We start from the raw sequence: 23,372 nt of genomic DNA on the forward strand, positions 1-23,372 counted from the left end.
CCCCACCGCCTCCTTAGGCGGCGGTGGGGGGATGCCGCCTCCTCCCTCCCAGCCCGGCAGCGCCGACAGCTCCCGGAGCGGGGCGGTGCCGCCGCCGGGGTCTCCTCGCCCGGAGGTTGCCGTGAAACCGAAAGCGGCTCCCTCCCGCGGGGGCGGCGGTAGGAGCGCTTCCTCGCCGCGCCCCCAGCCCGCCGCCGCCGCCTCCGCCGCCGCGCACGGAGCCGCGCCCCGCGCAGCGCCCGCACCCTCCCGCAGCGGCGGCCCCGGCACCGAGGGGCGGCGACCGCCGGCACAGGTGCGGCGGGGGCGGCCGGGCGGGCGAGCCGGGGGGTCCCGCCGGGGCAGGGGCGTGTCGGGGAGCGGGGCCGGGCCCGCGGGTGACAGCGGTGGGTGCCGGCCGGGGGCGGGCCCGGGGGGGCGCTGGTGGCTGTCGGCTGACGGTGGGCGACACCTCCCTGAAGTCCCTTTCCTGCCCCCGCGATGCAGAGGGAAGTGTGCGCGGGGCGTTTCTCTTTTTTTTCTTTTTTTTTTTTTTTGGGGGGGGGGGGGGGGGGTCACGTTTTCGCTCGGAAAGGAGGCCCGGGTGGCAAACCCGAAGTTGGCGGCCCGGGAGTTGTGGCTGGCGGGGGTCCCCCTGCACAGGGCTGAGCCCAGCCCTGCCAGGCGGGCTGCGGGAGCGCCTCGCTCCCTCCGCGAAGGGATGCGCCACGGCCGCCGTCCCATGGGAATGCTGGAGGGAAAGGTAGGCCCGGTACCCGCCCCAGGTCTTGGCAGGGCCGAAATTTTGGAGCCTGGAAGGGAAACAAATCAAGGACTGCTCGGGTGAATGAAGAATGCCTTTGCAGTGGCTCTGATCTCTTCAGATTGCAGGGAACTGTAACAAGCATCCCCGCTGGTGTCAACTGAATGCTGCTGGGGAGAGGGAATTTCCTCTCTATTCGTGGTTAGGGAGTCCTCTGATTTTGCCTGATTAACAGCACTCTGGGAGCATCTTGAGGCAGCAGGCTTTAACCATGCACTTTCAACACTCTTCACATTTAGAAGGAAAAATAAGGAGCTCCTATTGTTGGCACTTCTTGAATTGCTTTGCCTATTGTTAGCTTGGCTGCTCTTTCTCGGTGCCAGCCAAGAACAACTTTCCTCATAACTTCCGTTTTATAAATATGGGATCGCTGAAAGGAGTGCAATGATGCACTAAAAATAGCTGGGTGTATTCAGGTCAGGCACGTCTCCAGGCTGGCAGCAGTAACACAGTTGTATTTTTAAACCACCCCAGCTGATTGCACACAGAGCACGCAGGTTGAGTGATGAAGGTAAAACTGAGGCGCTCTGGGATGTCCCTGTGCGGGAGCACCGGCCTGGCTGGTACTGCACTTCATCTTGCTTTGTCCAAGGACTGTGTTGCGTTGTTGCTTTTGATCTTAGTAAGAGCCATGGTGGTTGTGGGTTGCACCCAGCCTAAAACCACCCAAGGGTAGCTTCCTTTGCTGTTAGTCTTGATTATCTTATTTCTGTTGCGTAGAAAAGTGTTTGCTGTGATTGAGGACCCTGGTGTGCCAGGAGCTGTGCGAGCAGAGGGTAAAACCACAGCCCTTGGCTGAAGGGAGTTTATAGTTCAAGTCAGGAGGGCAGAGGAGACAGTGTGACCCCCTGGACTAGTGTGATAGTCAGAAGCTAGTTGTTTCCAGCTCCTTGGAAGAGGAGATCTTGGAAAAGAGATTTGAAGTAGAATAGCTGACAAATATCCCTCAAAGAATCTGCCCTCCCAGCACACACTTGTTCAAATACGTAACAAGGAGGCAGTGGAGCCTGTTGTCATCCTTTGGCCAGAGATAAAAACAGTCCTTCTGTAACACTGGAGGGGTGCAGGGGCAAGCGGAGGGAGACAGGAATAGGCTTTGAAAGTGAAGAGGTTTTAGTGCAGCGGGAAAGTGGAGGGACAGTGAGAGAGGTGATATGGTTATAGCTGTGGCTTAGCAAATGATCCCTGTAGCAGCACTCAGGATGGGTAACTACATTTCAATATAAATAAGTGTTTGGAAATGAGTATTTGTCCCATTCCTGGAAGTGTTCAAGGCCAGGCTGGATGAGACTTTGAACAGTCTGATTTAGAGAAAGGTGTCCCTGCCCGTGGTCGGAAGGTTGGAACTAGGCAGTCTTTAAGGTCCCTTCCAACCCAAATCCTTGATTCTATGAAAAACCAGAGGATGATGGTGACAGATAAGGTTTATTTGTGTTAGTAGAGATACTGTATCATACAGAGATACGAAGCAGGAGAAGTTGATGAGATACTGTGAAGATCTCATGGTTCAAACCTGAGAGAGAGATGATGGTTATGGAGCTTAGTGGATTACGTGCTGGTTGTGTCATGTTGGGGCACAGGGGCTGTGCAGAAGAAGGCCTGTGGGGGGAAGGTTGAGGGCAGCATTCCACCTACCTCCAGGCTGGTAGTCATCCACAGCCCAGATATCAGAGGAGAGGCTGAGAGGACAGCCTATGCAGGAAGATGGTCTGTGGCGATAGGGCACATCTGTGAGTAGCTGTCAGGAAACTTCAGCTGAAGAGGTATAAGCTGCAGAAACATAAGATTCAGAAGAACATCCTGAAGGAAGAAAGAAAAACTTGTGGTGCTCACAGAAACTTTGGAGGATGTGGGAGTAGTTATACAGCTTTGAGGGGGTAAGGAATGACATCCAGGAGGGAAAGTGCTTTGAGAGGGTAAGGAGTGACATCCCGTAAAGGACAAGATTTTAAAACTAGAAAGCTGCTGTTGAAGACTTTGTCCAAAAGAAGTTCAAGTGCAGATAGCAGAAACCAGACGGTTCTTTATTTCACCACACAGGCTCCCCAGTCAGGTACCCTAAGACAGGGGTGCAGTTCTTAAACAGCTGTCAAAGCTTTGGGATAGGTCAGCAGCTCTTTGTTCTGTGCCAGGTATTGCTTCAGTCACTTTGCCAAATCCCGTCAGTGGGCAGCTGCAGACTTACAGTTGCTTCATCCCCTGGACTTTGTGTCCCACCTTTGAGCTTTCCTATAGCCCTATATTTTCTTCAGTTCTTTCTCTGACCCTTTGATTTTGCGTAAAAAGACATCATTTACCATCAGTAATTATCTGTCTGGGGAGAGGTGTTCCTCTCTCTGGCCTTTCAGGCAGTTTGTATGAGTTGTAACTTTTCTTGTCTCCTGATCCTTTTGAGGCAGTTGGTGGGGAAAAACTGTGGAGGGTTAATAATCATGCTGTTTGTCGTCAGTCCCTTATCTGTACCAGTTCAGGCTGCGATGTGCAATTGTTCCACTCTCTTCTCTCAGCCCAGGAGAGAAGCTAACCTCTTTACCCTGGTGTGTGGCTGGGTTCAGGAAAGCGAAGAAACTTGAGTCATGCTGTATTGTTAATAAAAATGTTGCAGAAATTTCCACAGTCTCCTCAGCTCATCTTGCAGCAAATACACAAGTGTGTGAGAAACTGTCTGCAGCCTAAACCACGGTGGTTTTGATACGGGACTGCCCAGAGTGCTCTGTAGTTAAGCGTGTTTGTCTCTGGGAGTGGGACTGATAAAGCAAGGTTTTGTGTGTAATGTACTGACGTTTTGCATGCAGGGATTCTCTAAGGGTAAGTATGTTACTGTGAACATACGATAGCAACACTGCAGAAGATGATGGTTCTCAGTCTTGTCTCCTGTATCCATGTGCTTGAAACTGGAACGTGGCTCTTTATAACTAAGAAGGAAACAAAAAAATCAAGGGTTACACTTCTCAATATTGCCTTAGACATCAGTTACAAGCAGTTGTCAGATCACATATCCAGTGAAAGATATTATGAAAGGCTACTGGACACTCTTTGTAAAGAAAATAAAGCTTGTGCATTTGTCTTTCTCACCGTCATTGTCATTAAACCTTGTGTTGTGGCAGTTTTTCACTGAGGAATTTTGAACTCAGACCTTGATGATGCCTGAGATGCACCTTAATGTCACTAGAAACAGCAATGTTGTTAACTGCTAGAAGAAATAAAGCTAAAACTGGTGCCAACACTGAGAGCGGGGTTGGATGCTGCTCATGGCATGTTCAGCATCCCTCTTCGTTGCATCTTGCCTGATGCCAAAAGGGGTGGTTCTGCCTTCCAGCCCTCACAGCAAGTCCATGTGGCATGCTCCAGCATTCACCCAGGCCTATGGCAGTGCTGGGGCTTGCTGTGCTGCTGCCTGGCTGTGGCAGCGAGCACGGGAAGGCTTTCCGGTGCTGACTGCATTTAGAGAAGGGGCCATGTGAAAGCGCTGCTCCTTGTTCTTACCTCTGTAAATCTGTCATAATGGGAAGGACTTCTTAAAAACACATCCTTTCTCCTGATTGTTCATTTGTTTGTTCTTTTGCAAAAGAAAATGATGACAATCTCTTGCTCTCACTGCTTTCCTAACAGGAAGTTCATGGGGTCCCCGATAGCATTTGGGTTTTGACATCAGCAGTTACATTTTCAGTGATGACTGGGGCTAGAAAAATGTGTGTCTATATGTCATCAGACGTGTGTGTTAGAAAAAAATTTGAGCTCATCCTAGTAATTTGAATGAATAACTGTTGAGTTGATTCATAGATTTCTGTATAGATAGTGGTAAAGTTCTTTATTAAGACTGAGTCAAAGGGTTGGGGTGTGGAAAATTAACACCAAGAATCAGTTAAGCCTAGCAGATCTCTTCATGGCCAAACCAACTGAAGCCCTGGATAGTGTGTCCCCATGGGGCAGAGAAAGAGACATGGGCTTGAAAGCCTCGAAGACTTATTTCTTCAAAATGCGTAATGAATATTATTTGTTAGGAAAAGTGAGGACTCGCTTTGGCTTCAATACAAAAAAAAGATAAAAAATTAAAACCTGTAAGTTGTTGTGTTCTCCATCTGTTCCTGTTACTTTTTTTCAGTAACTTTTGTTTCTTATTTTGTTCTTATGTCTCTTCCTTCATTCTCTTTCCTAAATGCTGTTGCTATCTGTCTTTTCACTCTTCATCCCCTTGAATCTGCTTGAAACTTGGTCAAGGTTTCAGCACTGAAGTTGGCACTGGACTGATTGGAAACAATAACACTGGCCTGTTGCTCTCTACTCATCTGCAGAGACAGATTGTTTAAAATTAAGATCCTGTTCCCACTCAACTTCTCCATTTGGGGTTTTCCCCAAAGCTTCCCAGAAGCAGATGGTGCTTCCTGGAGCTGTGCTTACAGAGCATTACACTTTATGCAGCGCTGTCTTCTCCTGACAAAAGCAGCCAGATGTGTCCTTCCCTCAGAGCTGCCAGGTTCAAGGAAAGTCCATGTACCATCTTTTGTGCTGTTCTGATGTCAACCTGGTCTAAGCTGGTGTACAATCTACAGCTTGACCAGGAAACACTTTGAGGACAGGTTCATGGCAAGGATGAAAAGATACCTGGTACAAAAAGCTTGACTGTAGAAGTGAGCTTAGGCTGCTCTTGGAAATGCATCTTGGATCAATTTAATTGATCCCCTAACGAAGCAGCATGCCTGAAACTTCATGCCTTTCCTTTTCCCACTAGTCATGATGGAATGACTAGTCTGTTCCAGAGCTTCAGGGAAGGTTCATGAAAACATGCCGTAGGCTGAGATACCTCCTGGGAGGGCAGATGGAAATTGAAATAGGTTAGAAATGCTCTGGGAGCAAGCTTATTTAAAGGGGAAAGGCTAACGAGGGTAAATGTTGCATTTACTACAAGATAGAAGCTTTCTTTGGAAAATTAGTATTTTAAATAACAAGATACTTAAAATTTATTGCTTTTATAGAAAATAAGATACTTTATTTTAGGGGATGAAGAAAAAAAAGCCAAGAGACCAGAAAGCAAGGGAAGGGGGCAAAGAAGGATAAAGAAAGAGTGGGGGAAGAGATGGAATCACTGGCACTGCTGCAAGGGCAGCATGTTTTGGGCTGGCAAGGGAAGCTGATGCAGAGTCAGTGGAGATGAAGGCTGCCAAGAATCCTGCGTGCATGATTAAGTTCTGCCTACAAAATCATGAGGATTTACGGTCACTTAAATTATTGCAAACCCAAATATAAATGTTTATTTGCTTAAAATGGATTTTATTTCAGTTTGAGGGTTCTGTTTAAATGTGAAATGCCTGTGCAGCCTGTAGCACGAGCTGATATGACTGAGCCAGTGCCGTTTCCTCCATAAGCTGTCGCTTCACTTCCTGCAGCGAGTGGGTTCACTCGGGCTTGCCAAGGCTGCTGTGGAGGGATTCACAGGGTTGGACCTGGGTTTTCCATATGTCCTTATGTGTTTCCTGCTGGCCATGTACTTTTTCTTTGATCACATCAATAACTACTTTTGTGAAAGGTGAAAAATATTCTGTATCATGGATAAAAACTGTGAGAAACATCCTTGGTAACCTTGTGTTGCTCCAGATGGTAAAATCTGCAGTCCTGTTGTCATTTCAGAAAGGCAAAATACTTTTCAATGGCTTGCCTTTTATCCTAACACTTCTAAAACATTTTTATACGTGATCTTTTTCAAAGGTACTCTGGGGGATTTCCACTCCCTTGCTGTTTTAAAATGCTCATACTGTTGTGTTAACCACAAAGCTTACGCTGGTGCACACTCTCTCTCTCTCTCTCTCTTTCATTTTCTCCCCATTGAGGACCAGCTACCATTTCCAGGTAGGGCTTTACCAAAATGTATCTTGTTAATGCTGGCAGGAGCTTAACGTTGCTAGAATTATTTCTCATTTCTGAAGGGCTCTTCAGGGATACACTGTGGCACAAGGGGTGTGAGTGGCACAGGGCTGCGTTGTAGGAGGGCTGCAGACCCCAAAACATCTCAGGAACTGAGTTCACCCCTGAACCAGCAAGGCAGTGCCAGTGTCATAGAGGTGAGTGGCAGAGCCTTGTTACTGAAATTTCTGTTGGTGCTTGGGAAGGTGCAAGCCAGGGATTGCTACAGAAGGGATGGGAACAAAATTATTTTCCAGCTGTGTGATTGTTTTAAAGCAAAAGTTCTCTGTGTTACTGTAACAATATCATGTTGATTAGACTTTGATTTCTTGATAATGCAAAATTAATTCATTATTTTTAGAACATCCAGGGAAAACAGTAGATGTAGCAAATAAATAAACTGGTTATAAAATCACAGCTGCTTCAGCACCAGACAGACTTCATTGGTCGTAAGAGTGTATTTTTTAATTTTTTTTAATGCTATCTGTGTTGTAATCTATGTCTTAAAAACCTCTTGAAGTTTAGTTTTATGGGAATTCATTGTAATGCTTGACTGTACCTCTATGCAAAGGAAACCCTACTGTCTTACTCTGCTTAGTGAAAATTTGCCTATAGAGATTAGCAAACTGATGCTTGCTTAGTAAGATTTTACTGTGCCTTGGCAATAAGGTAATAACTTGAATTTGAATAGGATGGTGTTGTCTATATCCAAAAGAAAACATTTGTTCTGCTGTCCTCTGCAGCAACATCCCCTGTAAGTGCTCAGGCACATATCCAATTGGAAATTGTTGCTGTTAGAAATATTCTCTCCTGGGTGCCAGCTGGTCACTGCACTGCAGTTTTGAAGTGATTAGGACAACAGGAGAGCAGCTCCTGAGGCTGACTTGGTGCCAGGTGAAGTGGGAGTGAGCCCTGAGTATCAGCAGTGGGTCTGTGTTGTTGCAGTAGGGGATCCTTTCCCTCCGCAGTCTCTGGGCTGGGGTGACACACATGATGCAGTTGGGGTTCTTCTCCCCCATGGGGACTCTGCAAATGTGTTTTGTTGTCAGCAGTCGAAATGTTGTAACTCTTCTTGTGTTGGAAGGGACAAGGATGATCCCTCAGTGATGTCAGATGTCATAATCTGCTGTTTTCACGTGACTCCATATAATTTGCTATATCTTAAATATGTATCTCAAATTGTATAGATATTTTTAGTCATTCTTTAGCAGACTCTGTTACCTCTTCTGCTCTGTATGTTAAGAGTTGAGGCATATATTTCTTCTCCCCAAAATACAGTGTTTTTGAGGAAAGCACTGTAGTAAATAGTAAATCATATAACTTTGTTATTTTAATTAAAAAATTAGGCAGCTAATCTACCTAGTTTATAAGGCAGCTTGGAGAGGGTCATTTTAATGCAAGGTATGTTCCCCTCCATCATGTTTCTGCCTGTCATTTCCCAGTGAAGTGACTTGATCTTAGACCTCTAAATTTGGCCAACATTTCCCACTGTGACTAAGACAGGTTTCCAGTTCTGATGTACCATAAAAGGTAGATGATTTGAGAGAGAGGGATGGGGCATCTTCTAAGACTTGTCCCTACCAGGGGCCTTTGGGCAAAGCAATAGAGCTGAAGTAGAGCTATAGGAAGATAGTGTATAACTTTGTTTTCTATTCCTTGTTGTATTTCATGGAAGTATGGTAAGTGAGGAAGTAATTACAGTGCTTTTTATTGAGCAATACCCCAATCCTGGAGGGTAGCTGAGCATTGCCTTCCCCTCGTGCAGTGAACGTGGCAGAAGCCGTGCTCTCAGACCCCATTTGCTGGGCAGCAGGACCAAGGATCCTGTCTTCTTGTCTGTGCATGGTGACCAGATCTCTGATAACAACGCAGATGTTTGTCCTTCTCAGTCTGAAAGACATGGTTGGCACCCAGTGTCTGTGCCTCAGGTCTGCTGTCCTGGAAGTAGTGGTGCTGCAGCCTGCTGTAGTGGTGCACTCATAGCTCATATGTGCTGACCTTTCAGGGGGGATTGGCTTCATGTGAGAGGAAGCAGGAGAAAAATATTCTCTTTAAAAAGAGCACCCACATTTTATGTTTTATCTGTGTGCAGAAAGTATGTTTTTCTGGCTAAAAGAAGTTAATCTGTTCACAGTAGTTTAATGTGGCATCAGGTTTGCATATGGCCTTTGTCCGTTCTCACTCCTGGTGCCATAAATAGGCAGCATCACTGCTGGAGGGGAGCTGTTTGAACATGGCTTTAGAATGTTAATGCCATTTTACATTCTAGTAAGTCATACCCATACTGATTTTTCTCCTCATCATTATGTTCTACTCATGTCTTGCTCGGTTTCTGAACAGTTAGAAATACTAAGTGAGGAGTATTTAAAAGGAAAATGTTTGGGCTCAGTTTGGTGTGGTGGTAGTTAAAATAGGATAGCCCACATTTACTAAAGTTTATTTTTGTTATGAAAATTCTCCCCCTTGGATTATTTCCAGTGAAGTTAAAGCATCTGTGTATAAAGAGTTGTTCTAGAAACATTTTGCTTGTGCAGCTATTGGTGCAGGCAGGGCTGGGATGCTGAAGTGGTAGGAAGGTGCAGCTGGGAGCTCTTTGTACTGTACTGCCATTGAGCTCCCACTCACTGGTAGCTGTTAATAGGACTTGGGCTTAGCTTCTAGTGAGTCATACTCCATTTTTTTTATATGTGGCCAGAATGAATTCTATTTATTTTAGTATATGGAAATCCAGTTTTTTTAATGTGTCAGTTTTCAGTCTCCATAGACTGGGGTGGGGGGGTGGGGGGGTGGTTTGTGTGTGCGCTTTTGCAGTGGAGGTGCAGTGAAAATCCCTTTACTGCATGCACTGTGTGCCTGCCACAAGAGCATAATTGCACAGCATAAACCCACCTCTCTCTGCTATTTTAAAACAGCATTACAGTTCACACATGTGCTGAAAAATCTGAGAGTACACAAAGACAAGACACCTTTCCCTTGCTGTTAGCTGTGAGCAGGCAGAAGTGAAAGCATCCCCCATCCCCTACCTACGCTGGCCAGGCATTAGCGTAAGCAGGAAATTGATTCAGATAACCCTGGTGTGCTCTCCCTGTCACCAGAAAGCACTTTTTCCTCTGACGGTTTCCCTTTGGTTTCAGTTCAGGGAGCCCAGGTGCTGGAAGCCAACAATGGAAGAAGAGCTTCTGCGACCCGCCTGAGTCACTGGTGAGCACTGGCACGGGAATTACTTACTGCCTGTGGTGCTTTGGATCACATCCCGCAGAGCGCTGGCTGGCACTAGGTCTGGCACAGGGCTGCTGTTTCTCAGCTCCTCTCCCCAGCTGATTCACAGAGGCACCTCTCCAGCTTGGGCTAAGCATTGCCATCCACAGGCCCTCTCCTGGGGCAGCCCATTTCCTCCAGCAAAACAGCTGCAAACCCTGCAGGAAACCTTCTGCAAGGCTGTCAGCAGTGGCAAACACCCCTGATCTTCTGGGCACCCAGATGTTTCTGTTCTGCCCTCTGAGCAGGCTGGCTCACCTTTCACCTCAAATACTCTTTCCTGTGCCCTGAAGTGCCCTTGGCTGTGCAGTGCAGTCCTGAGTGAGGCTGAGGTGGAGGAGGTTCTTTCGTGGAGAGTCTCCATTTTTCAGGTTGGGTGCATTATGGAAGTGGTTAAGGAGATAAAGGCTCTCATTTCAACAAGAGAATTGGAAAGTGTTGTACCACAGCAGAGTGCTCCTTGCAGAAAGAGATGGGAATGATTTTGGTTGATTTAATGAGCAGTGAGAGCTCTGAAGGAGTTTCTAGATGGGATTTGGGGCTGGTGACTATGTTTCTTCTAAATGTGTCCCATAACTTTTCTGCCTAAAACATCTGTTCACTGCAGCTGGAAGAAATTCTGGAGTTAAGGAAGACCCTTAACAGCAAAATGGATAAAACACTGATTTTTTTTTTTTTTTTTGTATGTTTTTAGACTGTGTGGCATTAGCTTGCTAAACCATGCCATCAGATGATATAAGTAATGGAGTGTAATAGGACTCAGGAAAGTGGATGCCATGTAAATGGAAGAGAGCACTAGTAAGAAAAAGAAAGGAAACTTGTTTCAGAGTTCTCACCTACCAACAACAGAATGAATTCTTAGGCAGTTCATCTTGTAGGTAATCTGTGCTGTGGAAATTGATGGTGACAGCTCTCCATCTGCCTCTGAAGCAGCAGGAATGCTCTGCTGCTGGCATCTGCTACTGAGGCAGCCCAAGCATGAGGGTGGTAATCCCCCAAGCTGCGTTTTGGCATGTCTGGTTGACGTGAGGAAAATAGAATTGGTCCTTATTAAATGTCAGGGAACTGGGAACCCCATTTTCAGAGAAGAAAAGGTCAACTGTTTAAAAATGAAAGGAGCAAATGGACAACCATCTCTGGTTTGAAGCAGGAGGCTGTTCATGTGGAGGGACCAAACAGGGTAATTTGCAAATTCCAGTTGGAATAATAAGTCTTTATGCCTGAAATATGATTAAAGTTCGTATTTCTGAGGGCTGTCAATGCTAGGTGATCAGTTATGCTGGAGTATGTCAGACATTTAGCCTGGTGGATAACAGGGAGTCTCTCACAAGCTGGGAACGGAGATACTGTGTACAACCATGAACAAGGGTGCTGAGTTACAGGAGCACTCAAATGTTTGCTGTGGAATACATTTTAATCGGTTAAGTGATTTGGCTTGTTTTTCAATCAGGTACACTAACTGTCCACAGGATTTCCTTGCCCAATGTGGGTTGTTAAAGTAGAAAGGAAAATGGATGTTGCTTTCTGAAGCCCGATGTGGTCTGCGGCGGCAGTGCTGAGCTGTGCACAGCACAGCACTAATCACTGCTTCCATGGGCCAGGAGCACACTGCAGCAGGGAGGCAGGGCAGTGTATCTGTACTTGCCATGCTGTTTCATGCCAGCCAAAAGGTTGGTGATGTGTTGGTCCTGCTTCCCTCTGAAAGCAGCAGATACCCTCAGCGACCTTATAGGAGCTGAGAGAGCTCTCAAAGAGCTGCTGATGCCACTAAGAGTGACTTGAGTGTCTGACAGGGTGGGTGGTGCACACAGAGTAGAGATAACATTGCTATAAAATTGAGCACTTCTCCTGTGAGGCCATCTGAGAGCTCAGGTGTGTTGTGCTTTTGTACACACCCTGTAAGGAAAACGTCTTCTGAGTGCAAAGCTGCAAGAAATGCAAACCAGAGTGGCTCTAGGTCTTGAACTACTTGCCAAAAAACGACTGTGAGATTAAGGGACTGCTGACAGATCTCAAGGTTTGTGTCTTAAGGCTGGAAAAAACTGTTGACAGTTTTTCCTACTGGAAAATTAACATTGCATTCCTGTGCCACGTATGAACTTTGGTAGGTTGAAAGAAAAACTTACGTCACACTTCTGATTGCAATCTTGCTTTTCTTTCCTTTTTTTTCCACCGCTTCTTTCAGATAGGATTAATATAGCCAAGGACTTGCACATAATCTAATAAAACTTTGGAAAAGTGGGAGTTTACTACTATAAATGAGGGATCAGCAGGAAAATGATGTCAAGTTAAGAGGCTTCAACTCCTGTAACACCTAAACTGAAGGTAAAATCCCCTTGCTGCCTTTTTTTTTGTATGCTGCTTGCTGTGAACCACAAAGCCACCTCCTGCTTGAACCAGTGCAAGGAACTTGTGAAGTCACGTGGGTGGAATCTTCCTTAAGTGTAGACTTTCCAGGTGAACATTAGGGCAAAGACTTGGCCTCTGCTTTCACCAACCGTGTCTGACTACTGGCTCTTGTAGTTTTTTTGAGACTAAGAACTGCTGCAAGAAAATAATAATAAAAAAAAACATGAAGTTCTCTGTTTACAGATTGTGATACTCTTTTCCAGAGGAGTACGCTTTGATGCTTGTCATGTAATCATTGTTTTGCAGTTCTCTGAGCGTTTTGTTTTTCTTTCATAGCCTGGTGCTGTGTTTCCCTCTGGAATCTGTCTCACCCCTCTGCAGATGCCAGCCCTCCCACGAGCGGTAGCTGAGGCAGCGTGGCTGCCAGTGAGTATTTGAAGAGATTCTCCCCGTGTCTGGTTCCCAGTGCAGCTCCCATGGCCTGTGACGAACCCGCTGCTCTCTCGGGCATCTTCACACGCCAGAATTCTGCCAGCACCATCTCTCTGGACTTCGAGCCCGATGCCGACTACAAGTTTGTTGAAACCTTAGAGGAGCGGTACAAGTGCGCCTACTGCCACCTTGTCCTTCACAACCCCCACCAGACGGGATGCGGGCACCGATTTTGCCAGCAGTGCATTCTTTCTTTGAGGTGAGTGCAAACTCCCCCTGTGTTCACAAACTCCCCATATTGCCTTCCCTAAAAAAACAATTCAGCATCTTCTCTGAAACAGCAGTGAGTGCCATAATAACATTACTGATCTAGTAAGATGCTGAAGGAGTCAGTGGAAAGACTAATGAACTCAATGACTCCATGCTCAGTGTTTTAAAGGTGTATTTAAAGACCATACCCAGTGCTGATGAACCACGGGGAAGTCAGCAGTAAGAAATTGTTGGCGTAAGCTGGAGCACTACTGTGTGAGATGCTGTTGCAGTCTGTCTGTCTGGCACTGTGCTCTGCAGAGAATTTGGTTGCGTTAATGTGTCACGGTATTGGCGCTGGTGGTTAGATTAAGCTGTGTTCACTTTCTTCTGCAAATTTTCTTTGATTTTAGTGGAGTTATAAAATTGTTGTTAGTATTACCTGATACTGCAGTCAGATCGCAAGGCTGCTGGCATCTGCTTGGGGATCATCTGCCACAAATGACTTTACCCCAGAGACCTGTCTGGGAATACATTATGTACTGTTTGCTGTTCCTGAGGGCAAGATTTCTCCCAGCCAGGCTGCAGAGGAGCCTGTTTATGTGGATGGATGTTGCTAATTACCTTTTGTGAATTTTAGATACTTCATATTTGCTGCTTTTGCTCTGGGTTGCATCCCTTTTGTACTGCCTCAATAAGTGCTTTCATGCCCCTTATTACAAGATTTCTTGAAGCCTTTTAAGACAGCAGCCATTAGATCTTTCACTGGTGTAGCAAGGAGGGCACTGCTTCTGCTAGGCAAAGGCTGGGTTTAATACACCATGGGATTTTTTGAGATACAACATTTGAGAGCAGCAGATGGCCAGAGAGTGACAAAGTCCTCTTAATTTAAAATCATCTTATTCTTTTTGCCATTTAACACTCATAGGACAAACTCCCTTTTCTGTTACACATTCACATTCAGATTAATGCCCTCTTAGAACTCTGTGCAGAATTTGGCTGTGTTGATGCCAGATTAAAGTGTTTTTGAAGCACTTTTTTGTTTTTGTGATATCTGGTATCATATGCCTTATGTCAGAGTCAGACTATAGCATAGCCCGATTTCATAAAATAAATCAAATTTTCTGTGAGTTAATATGACTCTTCTTATGCTCTAGAGAGTTAAATGCAGTACCCACCTGTCCTGTCGACAAAGAAACAATAAAAATGCATGAGGTAAGTGGCTATAGCTTTACTTCAGCAGGCAACATCTGCATGGAAAAGGCAAAAGTGCTGAGAACAAGGTGCTCTTAGTCCTCAGGGCAGAGCAGTTTTTTGTCTCTGAAATGATGCTGAGGGAAATAATGTACTCAGTGATGCTCTCCTAGAAAGGAAATATGGCTGTATACATAAAGATTTATTTTATACCTCATGTTCTGAAGTTATTTCATTTTAGTCTTCTCTATTTTCAGAAAGTGTCAAAGAGTTTCACAAAGTGCTAAATCTTCCCTAATCATTAGATGTTTTTTTTTTTACTAGAGAGTTTATTGACTTACTTTTTTAATGCCCCATCTTGCTGGGTTATCTTGTCTATTTAGTTGTCTTCGTTTTCACTTGGCTGTAATTTGCTCCTTAACTATCTCCATTAGATCTCACTAACCCTGCAGACTTAATTAACTTTTGGGTGACTTTTAGAAGAAAAGATAAATTCATCCTTTTTACAAACTACTGTTGGTTTTGATTGTTTTGTTTGGGTTTTGTCTGTTTTGTTTTCTGGTTGGAGGGTGTTCTGTTTGGTTGTTTTTTGGTTTGGTTTGGTTTTTTTGTGTTTTTTTTTTTTTCTGTAATGGATTAATTTATCTTTATGTTTATGCCAGGGTTTAAAAGTATACTATCTACTTGGTCATGTCAGAATGCATTTTCTAGTGAAATCAAATGTCTCCTTCCTTTCTGTCATACTCCTGAAAGTAAGCTGTAATCAGACTGTCCACGTGATTTTTGTTTTTCCTTTGCCACCTTCTACTTTGCACAAATTTTGATGACAACAGTGCAACATTTATAGTGCTCCTTATAGGAAGGTCTCTAAATAAAACTGAAAGTTTGCTCCAGGGGCTTAATTTGCTTCTGCTCGCGCAACTGAGAACAGTAGAAAGGATGTTTCAGCATCATCTCCATCCCAAAGGCACGCTGCACTGCTTGAACATTGTGGAGTGTGCACAGAGCTGGATGGCCTTCAGGGCCTGCTAGGTCCAGCTGCTTTCTTCTAGGTACAGGCAGGCTTTGACAGTGGTTGTAAAGCTCCTGTGCTACTAGTCCTGCTGGCTGTGGGATGGATCAGCGTCTGTGGAATAACTATATGGTGGGAAAGCCCTATGCTTATTAGAAATTCATCCATGGTTTTATTTATATTTGTAATATAAATTTTCAATATGAATTATCAAGAGCCATACTCACAATTATGGAGTCTACACTTGCATGCTTAGGAAATCTATAGTGTTGTTTTGCTCTTTTGTATCATTTATAACATCCTATGTGACTGCTTACAAAGGCTGGTTTGCTTCCTTTACAGGTATTCAAAGACAACTGCTGTAAAAGAGAGGTTCTCAATTTGCATGTGTTCTGCAAAAACTCTCCTGACTGCAATTCAAAAATAATTCTGGGACGATATCAGGTTAGTTTCCTTGATCAGATTTTGAAGCCTTTGATTTTCATGACAATTCTGTGTATTTATGATCAGCTAAATTCTAGTCATCGTCTTCAGAGTTATTATTGTAGCAATTTGGTTTAAGTACAAAGATTATGACTTAGCTATACACCATAAGTAACAAATATTATGGCTGTTACCTTGTTCAGTTTTGCCTTTGGTTGTATTTTTTTTTAATAAGAACCATTTGCTTTATGTAGTTTTAGTATATCCAGTGTCTGTACATATTCTGTATGCTTAGGCACCATGTGAGGGTTAATTCAAGGAAACTTGCCAAGTCATTCTGGCCATTTGGGCCTTTTTTTGATGTATCAATTGAATGAAAAGTGTCATAGAAATGAAAGTCATAGAAAGGACTCTGCCAGCTGTTTCTGTGGGTCTGCTGGGTAACTGGAGATGCAGTGAAATACTTTAGGGTTTAATTTGCTGTTGTGTGATGCAGGAGCATCTTCAGCAGTGTTTGTTTGAAAGCGTGCAATGCACTAATGAAGGATGCTGTGATCAAATTCTTCGAAAAGACTTGAAAGAGCACTTGAGCCAGCACTGTAAATTTCGAGAAGAAATGTGTCAGTACTGTAATACATATGTGGTGTTCATTAACATAAAGGTAAGATTATGAAGCATTCCCTGGGAATCCCTAGTCCGTGTTTCCTCTTGATGTTACTGAGTGAAAAGTTTCCAGCATTGCAGTGGTACTTAACAACTCCTGAAACAAACTTTGGTTGGGTAGCTGAAGGAGAAAGTATAATAAATATGCTTTAAATAATACCAATTATTGATGCTCTCTTATGAACAACCAGGTGATATGTGGCTTGCACATGTATGTTTGGGATTACTTTTGCATAACTTCCTCTACGTGTATTACTTTACAAAAAATTCAAACCATTGCCTTGTTCTGTTTCTTCTTCCCCAGAATCATGAAACAGATGACTGTCCTAATTATCCTGTGCCTTGTCTCCAAAATTGTTCACAAATAATTCTGAAAAAAGAGGTACTATTATTTTTCATATACTGCAATTCAGCAAATCACACGCATTTATGAAAACTGAAAGCTGCATTGCAGACCACATTGGCATGTGACAGTAAAATTTCATTGTTCTAAGTATTTTCTCCATTTGATTCTGAAAGGGATATATCTCCCATCTTTTAAGTGTGTTATTTGGTCACTGTAAGCCATTGGTGTTTTGTAGTGTGGAAGAATACCTATCTTGCTTATTGACTCTGAACATTCATTTTCCTCTTTAAGTGGTTTGCAGTTGTCATGACAGTGGCCTTTATTCACCCCTGATGCAGGCTTTCAGATTTTGTAAGTGCATCAAATTACTTAATATTTCTTTCATCCTAAACTTCTTTGTTAATACATGCAGATTGAAAATCACCAGGCTGTGTGCCCTGAGGCAGAAGTGGACTGCCCGTATAAGCAGTATGGATGTCTTGCAAAGGTACTGTTTTACAGATCCTTGTCTGTACTGGGACTGGACTTTGTCTTCCAAGCCAGTCAGAGTCATTAATCAAAATAATCATTTTATGTCCTTTCACAGTCATTTCTAGCATTGGCTAAGATGTTGTGCTAGAGAATCAGGACTGCCATTCCCTCACGTGCAGAGCACAGAGGAGACATTCAAAATGTCTTCATCAATAAATTTTTTACTAACAGCTTCAAAAATTGGCTTATTATTTGATTCTTTCATTTCCTCCTCTGCCTTACTAAGGTTAAAAGAGGGAAACTTGCTGAACATGAGAACTCTGCCCTGAGGGAACACATGCTGCAGATTTTAGACAAGAACTCCCGATTGGAAGAACAGGTAAGTCGTGTTTAATGATCACTCTTCAGCGGTTCTTGACTAGTTGGAGAATTATATTATATTCTACATTTGTTGCCTGATTTAGCTCAGCTACATTTTAGAAGGCTGTTTTTATGGTCTTTGCACACCTCAGAAGTCAGAATAAGCTCTTCTAGTGAAGTCAGTCAGTTACGTGGAAATCCCTCTGTACTCAGGCGCGTATATTCTCCTCCACCAGGCACGGTGGGAGGCTCGTTGCCAAAGCCCACCTCATTTGCTTTTGGTCTCTGTTTACAGTGGATATGAGGTTTGGAGATAAAGTTTTTAAAGTTTCATTGGCTGGTCAGGTTGCTCCAGAAAGGAGCCTTTACATGCCCAAGTCACCTGCTCTGTATAGAGGCAGCACCAGAGCCAGCTGCAAACACCTTTCTGCTCATGATCACTCCTGCGGCTCCCAGCAGGTGACACAGGGTGTATGCCAGTCCTACTAAGGTGAATACATCCAAACTGATGGTGGACTTCCTCTTTGCTTGTTTATGCAAAAAAACAAGTGTCCCAAAGAGCTATAACTTGGTTTTGAAGTTCGTATCCCTCACTGACTCATCACTTTTACTGGTTAGGCCTCAGTCTAGGGGAAAATGAATAGATGTACATACACACGGAAACACACATGCACATGTGGGCATATAAGGATATATTATCCCACTATAGAGCTGAAGGGATGGAGGTGAGAGATATGAGCCTCTTTACACCTGTAGCTACACAGATCTATTCAAGAGTCAGTTTACCTTATGGTCAGTTCTTGCTAGTGCTTATCCACAAATTGTGAATTTAGTAGTGCTCTATCTAGCTCAGTTGGAGGCTTTGCATTGTAAACTTTTCCACTGCCACCTATGTTTTGATGTCTTTATTGTATAGCTTGGTGTCCCTTAGTATTTATACTCTGCTTTTCCCATCTGTAGATATCTGACCTATATAAGAGCCTGGAATGTAAAGAGATTAAAATCCAGCAGCTGGCAGAGGCCATTAAAAAGTGTGAGAAAGAATTCAGACAGTATACACAACTGTTTGGTAAAAATAGCAACTTGATGGTAAGCACACAGGTGAGCCATTGATTTTACCATTTTTACCAGTTGCTTTCTTTTATCCTGACATGTTTATCCAGTACTAGTTATCATTAATAGCAGGGCGAAAACAAATCTCCACAAGCCCCTCTCGTTCTTTTACACTGTGGTATCGTCTTTTCATTTTAATCAGTAAAGATGTTTGGTTACCTGATGTGGGCAAAAAAGCACTGTACAAATCCTTGTGGCCAGGTGCCCATGGCAAATACCTGGTATAAATTTGAATAATTTAGTTGGTTGAAGTGATGCAACATCAATGGGTGCAAATGAGGGATGGCTTCTCAATCTGTAATGTGCTGAATTAATCATGAAAAAGCACTGGGATAAGTTCCTAAGCCAGCAGAGCACTTTCAGTGCACTGTATAGATGATACTGCTGACATACTAAAGACTTCATTATCTTAATTCAAAGAAAATGACTGATTTTATGGATGTCTCTTGTACTTCTACTTCCCACCTTTTTCCAATGGCATGAACTGGGAAGGCTTTGGCCAGTCACCTGGATAAGTCTGCACGCCTGGAATTGCAAGTGAAACAGCTAATACAGATGGCAAACCAGCAGCAGAGTAAATTAGACTTGCGGCCCCTGTTTGACACAATCGAAAACGTAAAACAGAAGATTGCCCTGATGGAGTCATACGATCAGCGCTTGGGTATGTCAGCACTTTGGGTTCTTTTCTTGGGGGGGGGGGGGGTGCGTTTTTTTGATGATTTGCTGGTGGCTAAGTAGAGGCTATGCTGCTACAGTCAGTCAGTTGCAGCTCTTCACTAGAAAGGGCTTCCTTCCTCTTGCATTCTAAGACCAAACCATGATGGTGTGCTCCGGGTTCTCCCACCTTCCCCTTATGCACAACGTCTCCTGAATTCCTGTGGTACTGCAGGGCCAGAGCACTGGCCTTGGTCTGGCTGGTGCACTGTGATGCAGGCCATGGTGCTATCCATATTCAGGCCTTTAATCTGGTTTGTAGTTACCAGTTTTTCTTATTTAACTACCAGCTGCACTTACAATTTTAAAAGTTAACAGCTGTAGTAACACTAGTTCATTGCCTGTACTCAGACCTGAGTAGTAGTTGGGTAGTTCAGTTTTGTCACCTTGAGTCTGGGTTCTCAGACAGTTTTATTTATGTTTCATTCTCTTTTTTTACTTTGTTTTGTTTTGTTTTGTTTTGTTTTTCTATTTCTTTTTTTGTTTCCTCTTCTCTCAGTTGTTTTGGAAGATCAATCCAGCAAACATGATCTCCAGATCAATATTCACAAAGCACAGCTCAATAAAAATGAAGAACGATTTAAGCTTTTGGAAGGCACGTGCTACAACGGGAAATTAATCTGGAAAATCACAGACTACAAGATGAAGAAAAAAGAAGCTGTGGAAGGCCGTGTCCTCTCCATAGCCAGCCAGCCCTTTTACACCAGCCGCTGCGGGTACAGGTTGTGTGCAAGAGCCTACCTGAACGGGGATGGCTCAGGGAAGGGAACACACATCTCTCTCTACTTTGTAGTGATGAGGGGGGAATTTGACTCGCTGCTGCTGTGGCCTTTCAAGCAAAAAGTTACACTTATGCTTTTGGACCAAAGTGGGAAAAAAAATCACATCGTGGAAGTCTTTAGAGCCGACCCCAACAGCAGCAGTTTCAAAAGGCCAGATGGGGAAATGAATATCGCCTCTGGATGTCCACGCTTCGTGCCGCACACCGTCCTGGAGAACACAAAGAACACCTATATCAGAGATGACACTCTGTTTCTGAAAGTCGTCGTGGATTTAACTGATCTAGAGGAATTGTGAAAAGTGTTCCCAATCAATGTGACTGCTTTAACCATTCAGAACTGCTTTCTTGGTGACTACCAGCCATGCAATAGTGAATTGCCACCAGTCAAGCTACTAAAAATGTTTCACAGCTTTTGGACTCATAAGAGATAATGAATTGCCAAAGCATCAGCCTTTCCTTTTTTAACCGTTTTTTCAAGACTGCGTTTTTGAGGCAGCTAGAAGTCCAGTTTGATGCAAACATGCATTCAGTCCAGATTGGCTCAGCCCAGGCTGGGGGGAATGCTTTTCTCCCATCACCAGACTGGTGTTTGGAGATTAAACTCCTCCAGTAACCTCCCTGGAGCCCAGGCAGGCCTGTGGGCTTCCATCCCTCACACTGAACTGAAGCCATGCCCAAACATGCAAGTGCATTTCACCTGTCTGCAGTGGAAACATTTCAACATTAGCAAATTTGAATCAGTGTGTGTTGATCCCTCCACCTCCTGGATTTTTGAAGAGGGGAGAATGGCTTCAGTTAGGCAGGGAAAACATTTGCCAAGTATTTTGCATTTTTTAAAATTTGTTTTAATTCTGGTTTTTCCAGAAAGCCCAGAGGAAGGCACCAATGCCTCTTACTTTTTTAGCCTGTTTTTTCAGCTGTGTAGAGTACATCCAGGTCACAACAGCTTTCTTATGTCCTTTCCTTTCCTGCCTAGTGCCTTGGGACTGATTTCCATTACTGGTAAACATCCACAGTCCCCATCTGAAGCCAAAAGCTGCAGGCACTTCTCACTTCTCAGGACATGGCCAGAAGCAGGGCACTCAGCCAGCCTGCCAGCTCTTGGCTGCACTGTTGGAAAAGAGGCAAAACTCCTGTTCTTTTTCTTCCATATCTGTGCAAAAGAGATGTTTTCTGGTCTACAAGCTCTACAAAAGTCAGGAAGAGCTTTGGATATCTGCTTGGGAAAAAGCCCACGTAACATGCACTGTTCCTCTCTCCTAGAAATTTGGATGTTTGGGGAATAAGGGGGAAAAGGGATTAGGGAGTGAGGTTGCAGTAAGAACCCAGTTCTCACAGGTAGTGCAGCTCCAGTGTTTGTTAAAGGTCACACAGCCACAGTAACAATTGCTGACTGTGTTGTCTGAAGATCTTAATTTTCATTCCAAGTTCCTTCCATACTGCAAGGGAATGTGTGCAATGTACGGGGCTTTATTGGAGAAGCACTAAAACCACCAAGATCAGGCACTGAGGAACAACTGACACAGAATACACGTGCCTTTTTAAAACGTTTTGGGTGCTTGTAACAGGGATGTAATTTTGCATTCTCAGGCGTTTTGTTATTACAAGTGGCAGAATTTTGCATCTCTCGTCTCTTACAGATCAGGTGGGGAAACACCACAGCATTATTCATTGCTCAAAAGCTTATCAAGAGACAGCAAGAACATAAGATGGATTTAGAGTAAGAGTAAACTAGGCAGGATAAAAATCAAAATGGGACTTGGACTGAAAGGTATAAGACAGAAAAATCAAGAGGGCAAATATGGCAAAATGAAAAATGCCCTCTCTGGGCGGGATGTTGATATCAACTAAAATAATTCAAGGTTTGGTACTAAGATGAAGGCAAAATACTGTATTTTGTATCTGCAATCTTATTGCTAGACATTTGCTTTCCCACGTGGTTTTCAGGATGTAACTCAGACACAAATATTTTCAGATTCGGGGGTGGAAGGGAAGAGACCTTAGTAATCTATACCTCATGGTGGACTAGCACATCTGAAATCGTTGTTTCATCTAGAAGTCCTTTTTGTTTTACAGTGTCAGGACGTACTGAGCCACCATAGGGGCTTTCCGTGTTCCCAGAGACAGATGGCAAGGAACAAATTTTATTCTTTTGTACCACCATGATTGACTTCAAGAGTCATTTCAGCTGTACAGCATAAAGAATCAGACCTCGTGTTCCGAGCACTGTTACAGAAAGAGCAAGCTTTGTTTGACAGGGCATTCAGCCCTGAGCCTCAGATGTGGATTTCATGTCGATTATTACTTCAATATTTATCATGTAACTTTCAAAGTGACACAACTTGCATAATAACCACTATTAACTGATGGAAATGTACTACCATGTGTTCTGGGACTCCCCAGTACATTGAGTGTAAAATACAGAAAGTGATAAAGAGCTCGGACAAGCAAGGGAGGCAAGATGATAGAAAGGATGGGGTCTGTAGCCTGGCAAATACCCAGCCCTCTCCGCCTCCACCACCCCAAGCGTAAAATGGGGGTAATAATACTTGCAGAAGTGTTAGGGCTATTTAAATGTTTGTGAAAAAGTTTGAGCATGAAGAGAGCTAGGTATTATTAAAACTCCATTTCTAATTGTTAGAGTAGGTGATAGCGTAGTGACATGGATGTGTTTAGTGTTTTCCTGGACAGATTTTGAAAGCATGTTTGGTTTTAGCCAGTTTGTACTGCAATCTCTCCTCTACCTACTGGTTGGGTTTAGGTTTTTGCCACAGATATTCCTTTTAAAATTTTGAAGCACAAATGATTCATCCTGGGTGTTGGAAACATCCCTTTTGAAATACTGCCTGTTTTATATAGAATTAGTTGAGAAAATTGGGGTTTTTTAAAGACAAGACCTTCTTTAAATTGGTTCTTTTTATTACAGTAATTGAGAGATTTATGTTTAAATTTTCAGTGTTTTTTTTTTGTTTTTTTTTTTTTTACTAATTGTAAACAGGATTTTAAATTTCATCCCATTCCTAATAAAGAAAAAAAATATGTTGTATAGCATGAATTCTTAGGAAGAATTTTGATGTTGCATGGAAAAAATACCAAAAACCTTTTCAATAATATTGTACTGGATAAGTAACCAAAAGAGCTTAGGGTATTTCTACATCAGCATACAGTATGTTTCTAATGTATTTATTGACAGTTTCTAGTTGTTTGAATATCTCTTACTACAATGCAGGCATTTTTCTAGCCAAATGTCTTCACTGTGTACATAAAATAATGTAAGAATAAATAATTTTACCATCCTTCTGGA

General features: G+C 43.5%; 1 protein-coding gene across 3 annotated transcripts; it reads left to right on the forward strand.

Moving 5' to 3' along the window:
- The first annotated feature begins 265 nt into the window (after window positions 1–265).
- TRAF5 (TNF receptor associated factor 5) lies at window positions 266–23,372 on the forward strand. 3 transcript variants are annotated; one of them, XM_027901998.1, is made up of 13 exons: window positions 6,145–6,649; window positions 9,838–9,904; window positions 12,147–12,286; window positions 12,777–13,001; window positions 14,149–14,206; window positions 15,540–15,641; window positions 16,117–16,281; window positions 16,588–16,665; window positions 17,042–17,116; window positions 17,387–17,479; window positions 18,421–18,561; window positions 19,066–19,234; window positions 19,787–23,372. In XM_027901998.1, the coding sequence occupies exons 4-13, from the start codon at window positions 12,787–12,789 to the stop codon at window positions 20,362–20,364; spliced, it is 1,674 nt and encodes a 557-aa protein (XP_027757799.1). In that variant the 5' UTR covers window positions 6,145–6,649; window positions 9,838–9,904; window positions 12,147–12,286; window positions 12,777–12,786; the 3' UTR covers window positions 20,365–23,372. The 3 variants fall into 3 exon arrangements, with proteins under 3 accessions (XP_027757801.1, XP_027757799.1, XP_027757800.1); XM_027902000.1 differs by lacking the exons at window positions 6,145–6,649; window positions 9,838–9,904 and adding an exon at window positions 266–295; XM_027901999.1 differs by lacking the exons at window positions 6,145–6,649; window positions 9,838–9,904 and having other exon boundaries at window positions 10,287–12,286.

Source organism: Empidonax traillii, unplaced genomic scaffold (assembly GCF_003031625.1).
Source record: "Empidonax traillii isolate 1590-97213 ecotype Southwest subspecies unplaced genomic scaffold, ASM303162v1 scaffold831:size274641, whole genome shotgun sequence".
NCBI classification, from domain to species: Eukaryota; Metazoa; Chordata; class Aves; order Passeriformes; family Tyrannidae; genus Empidonax; species Empidonax traillii.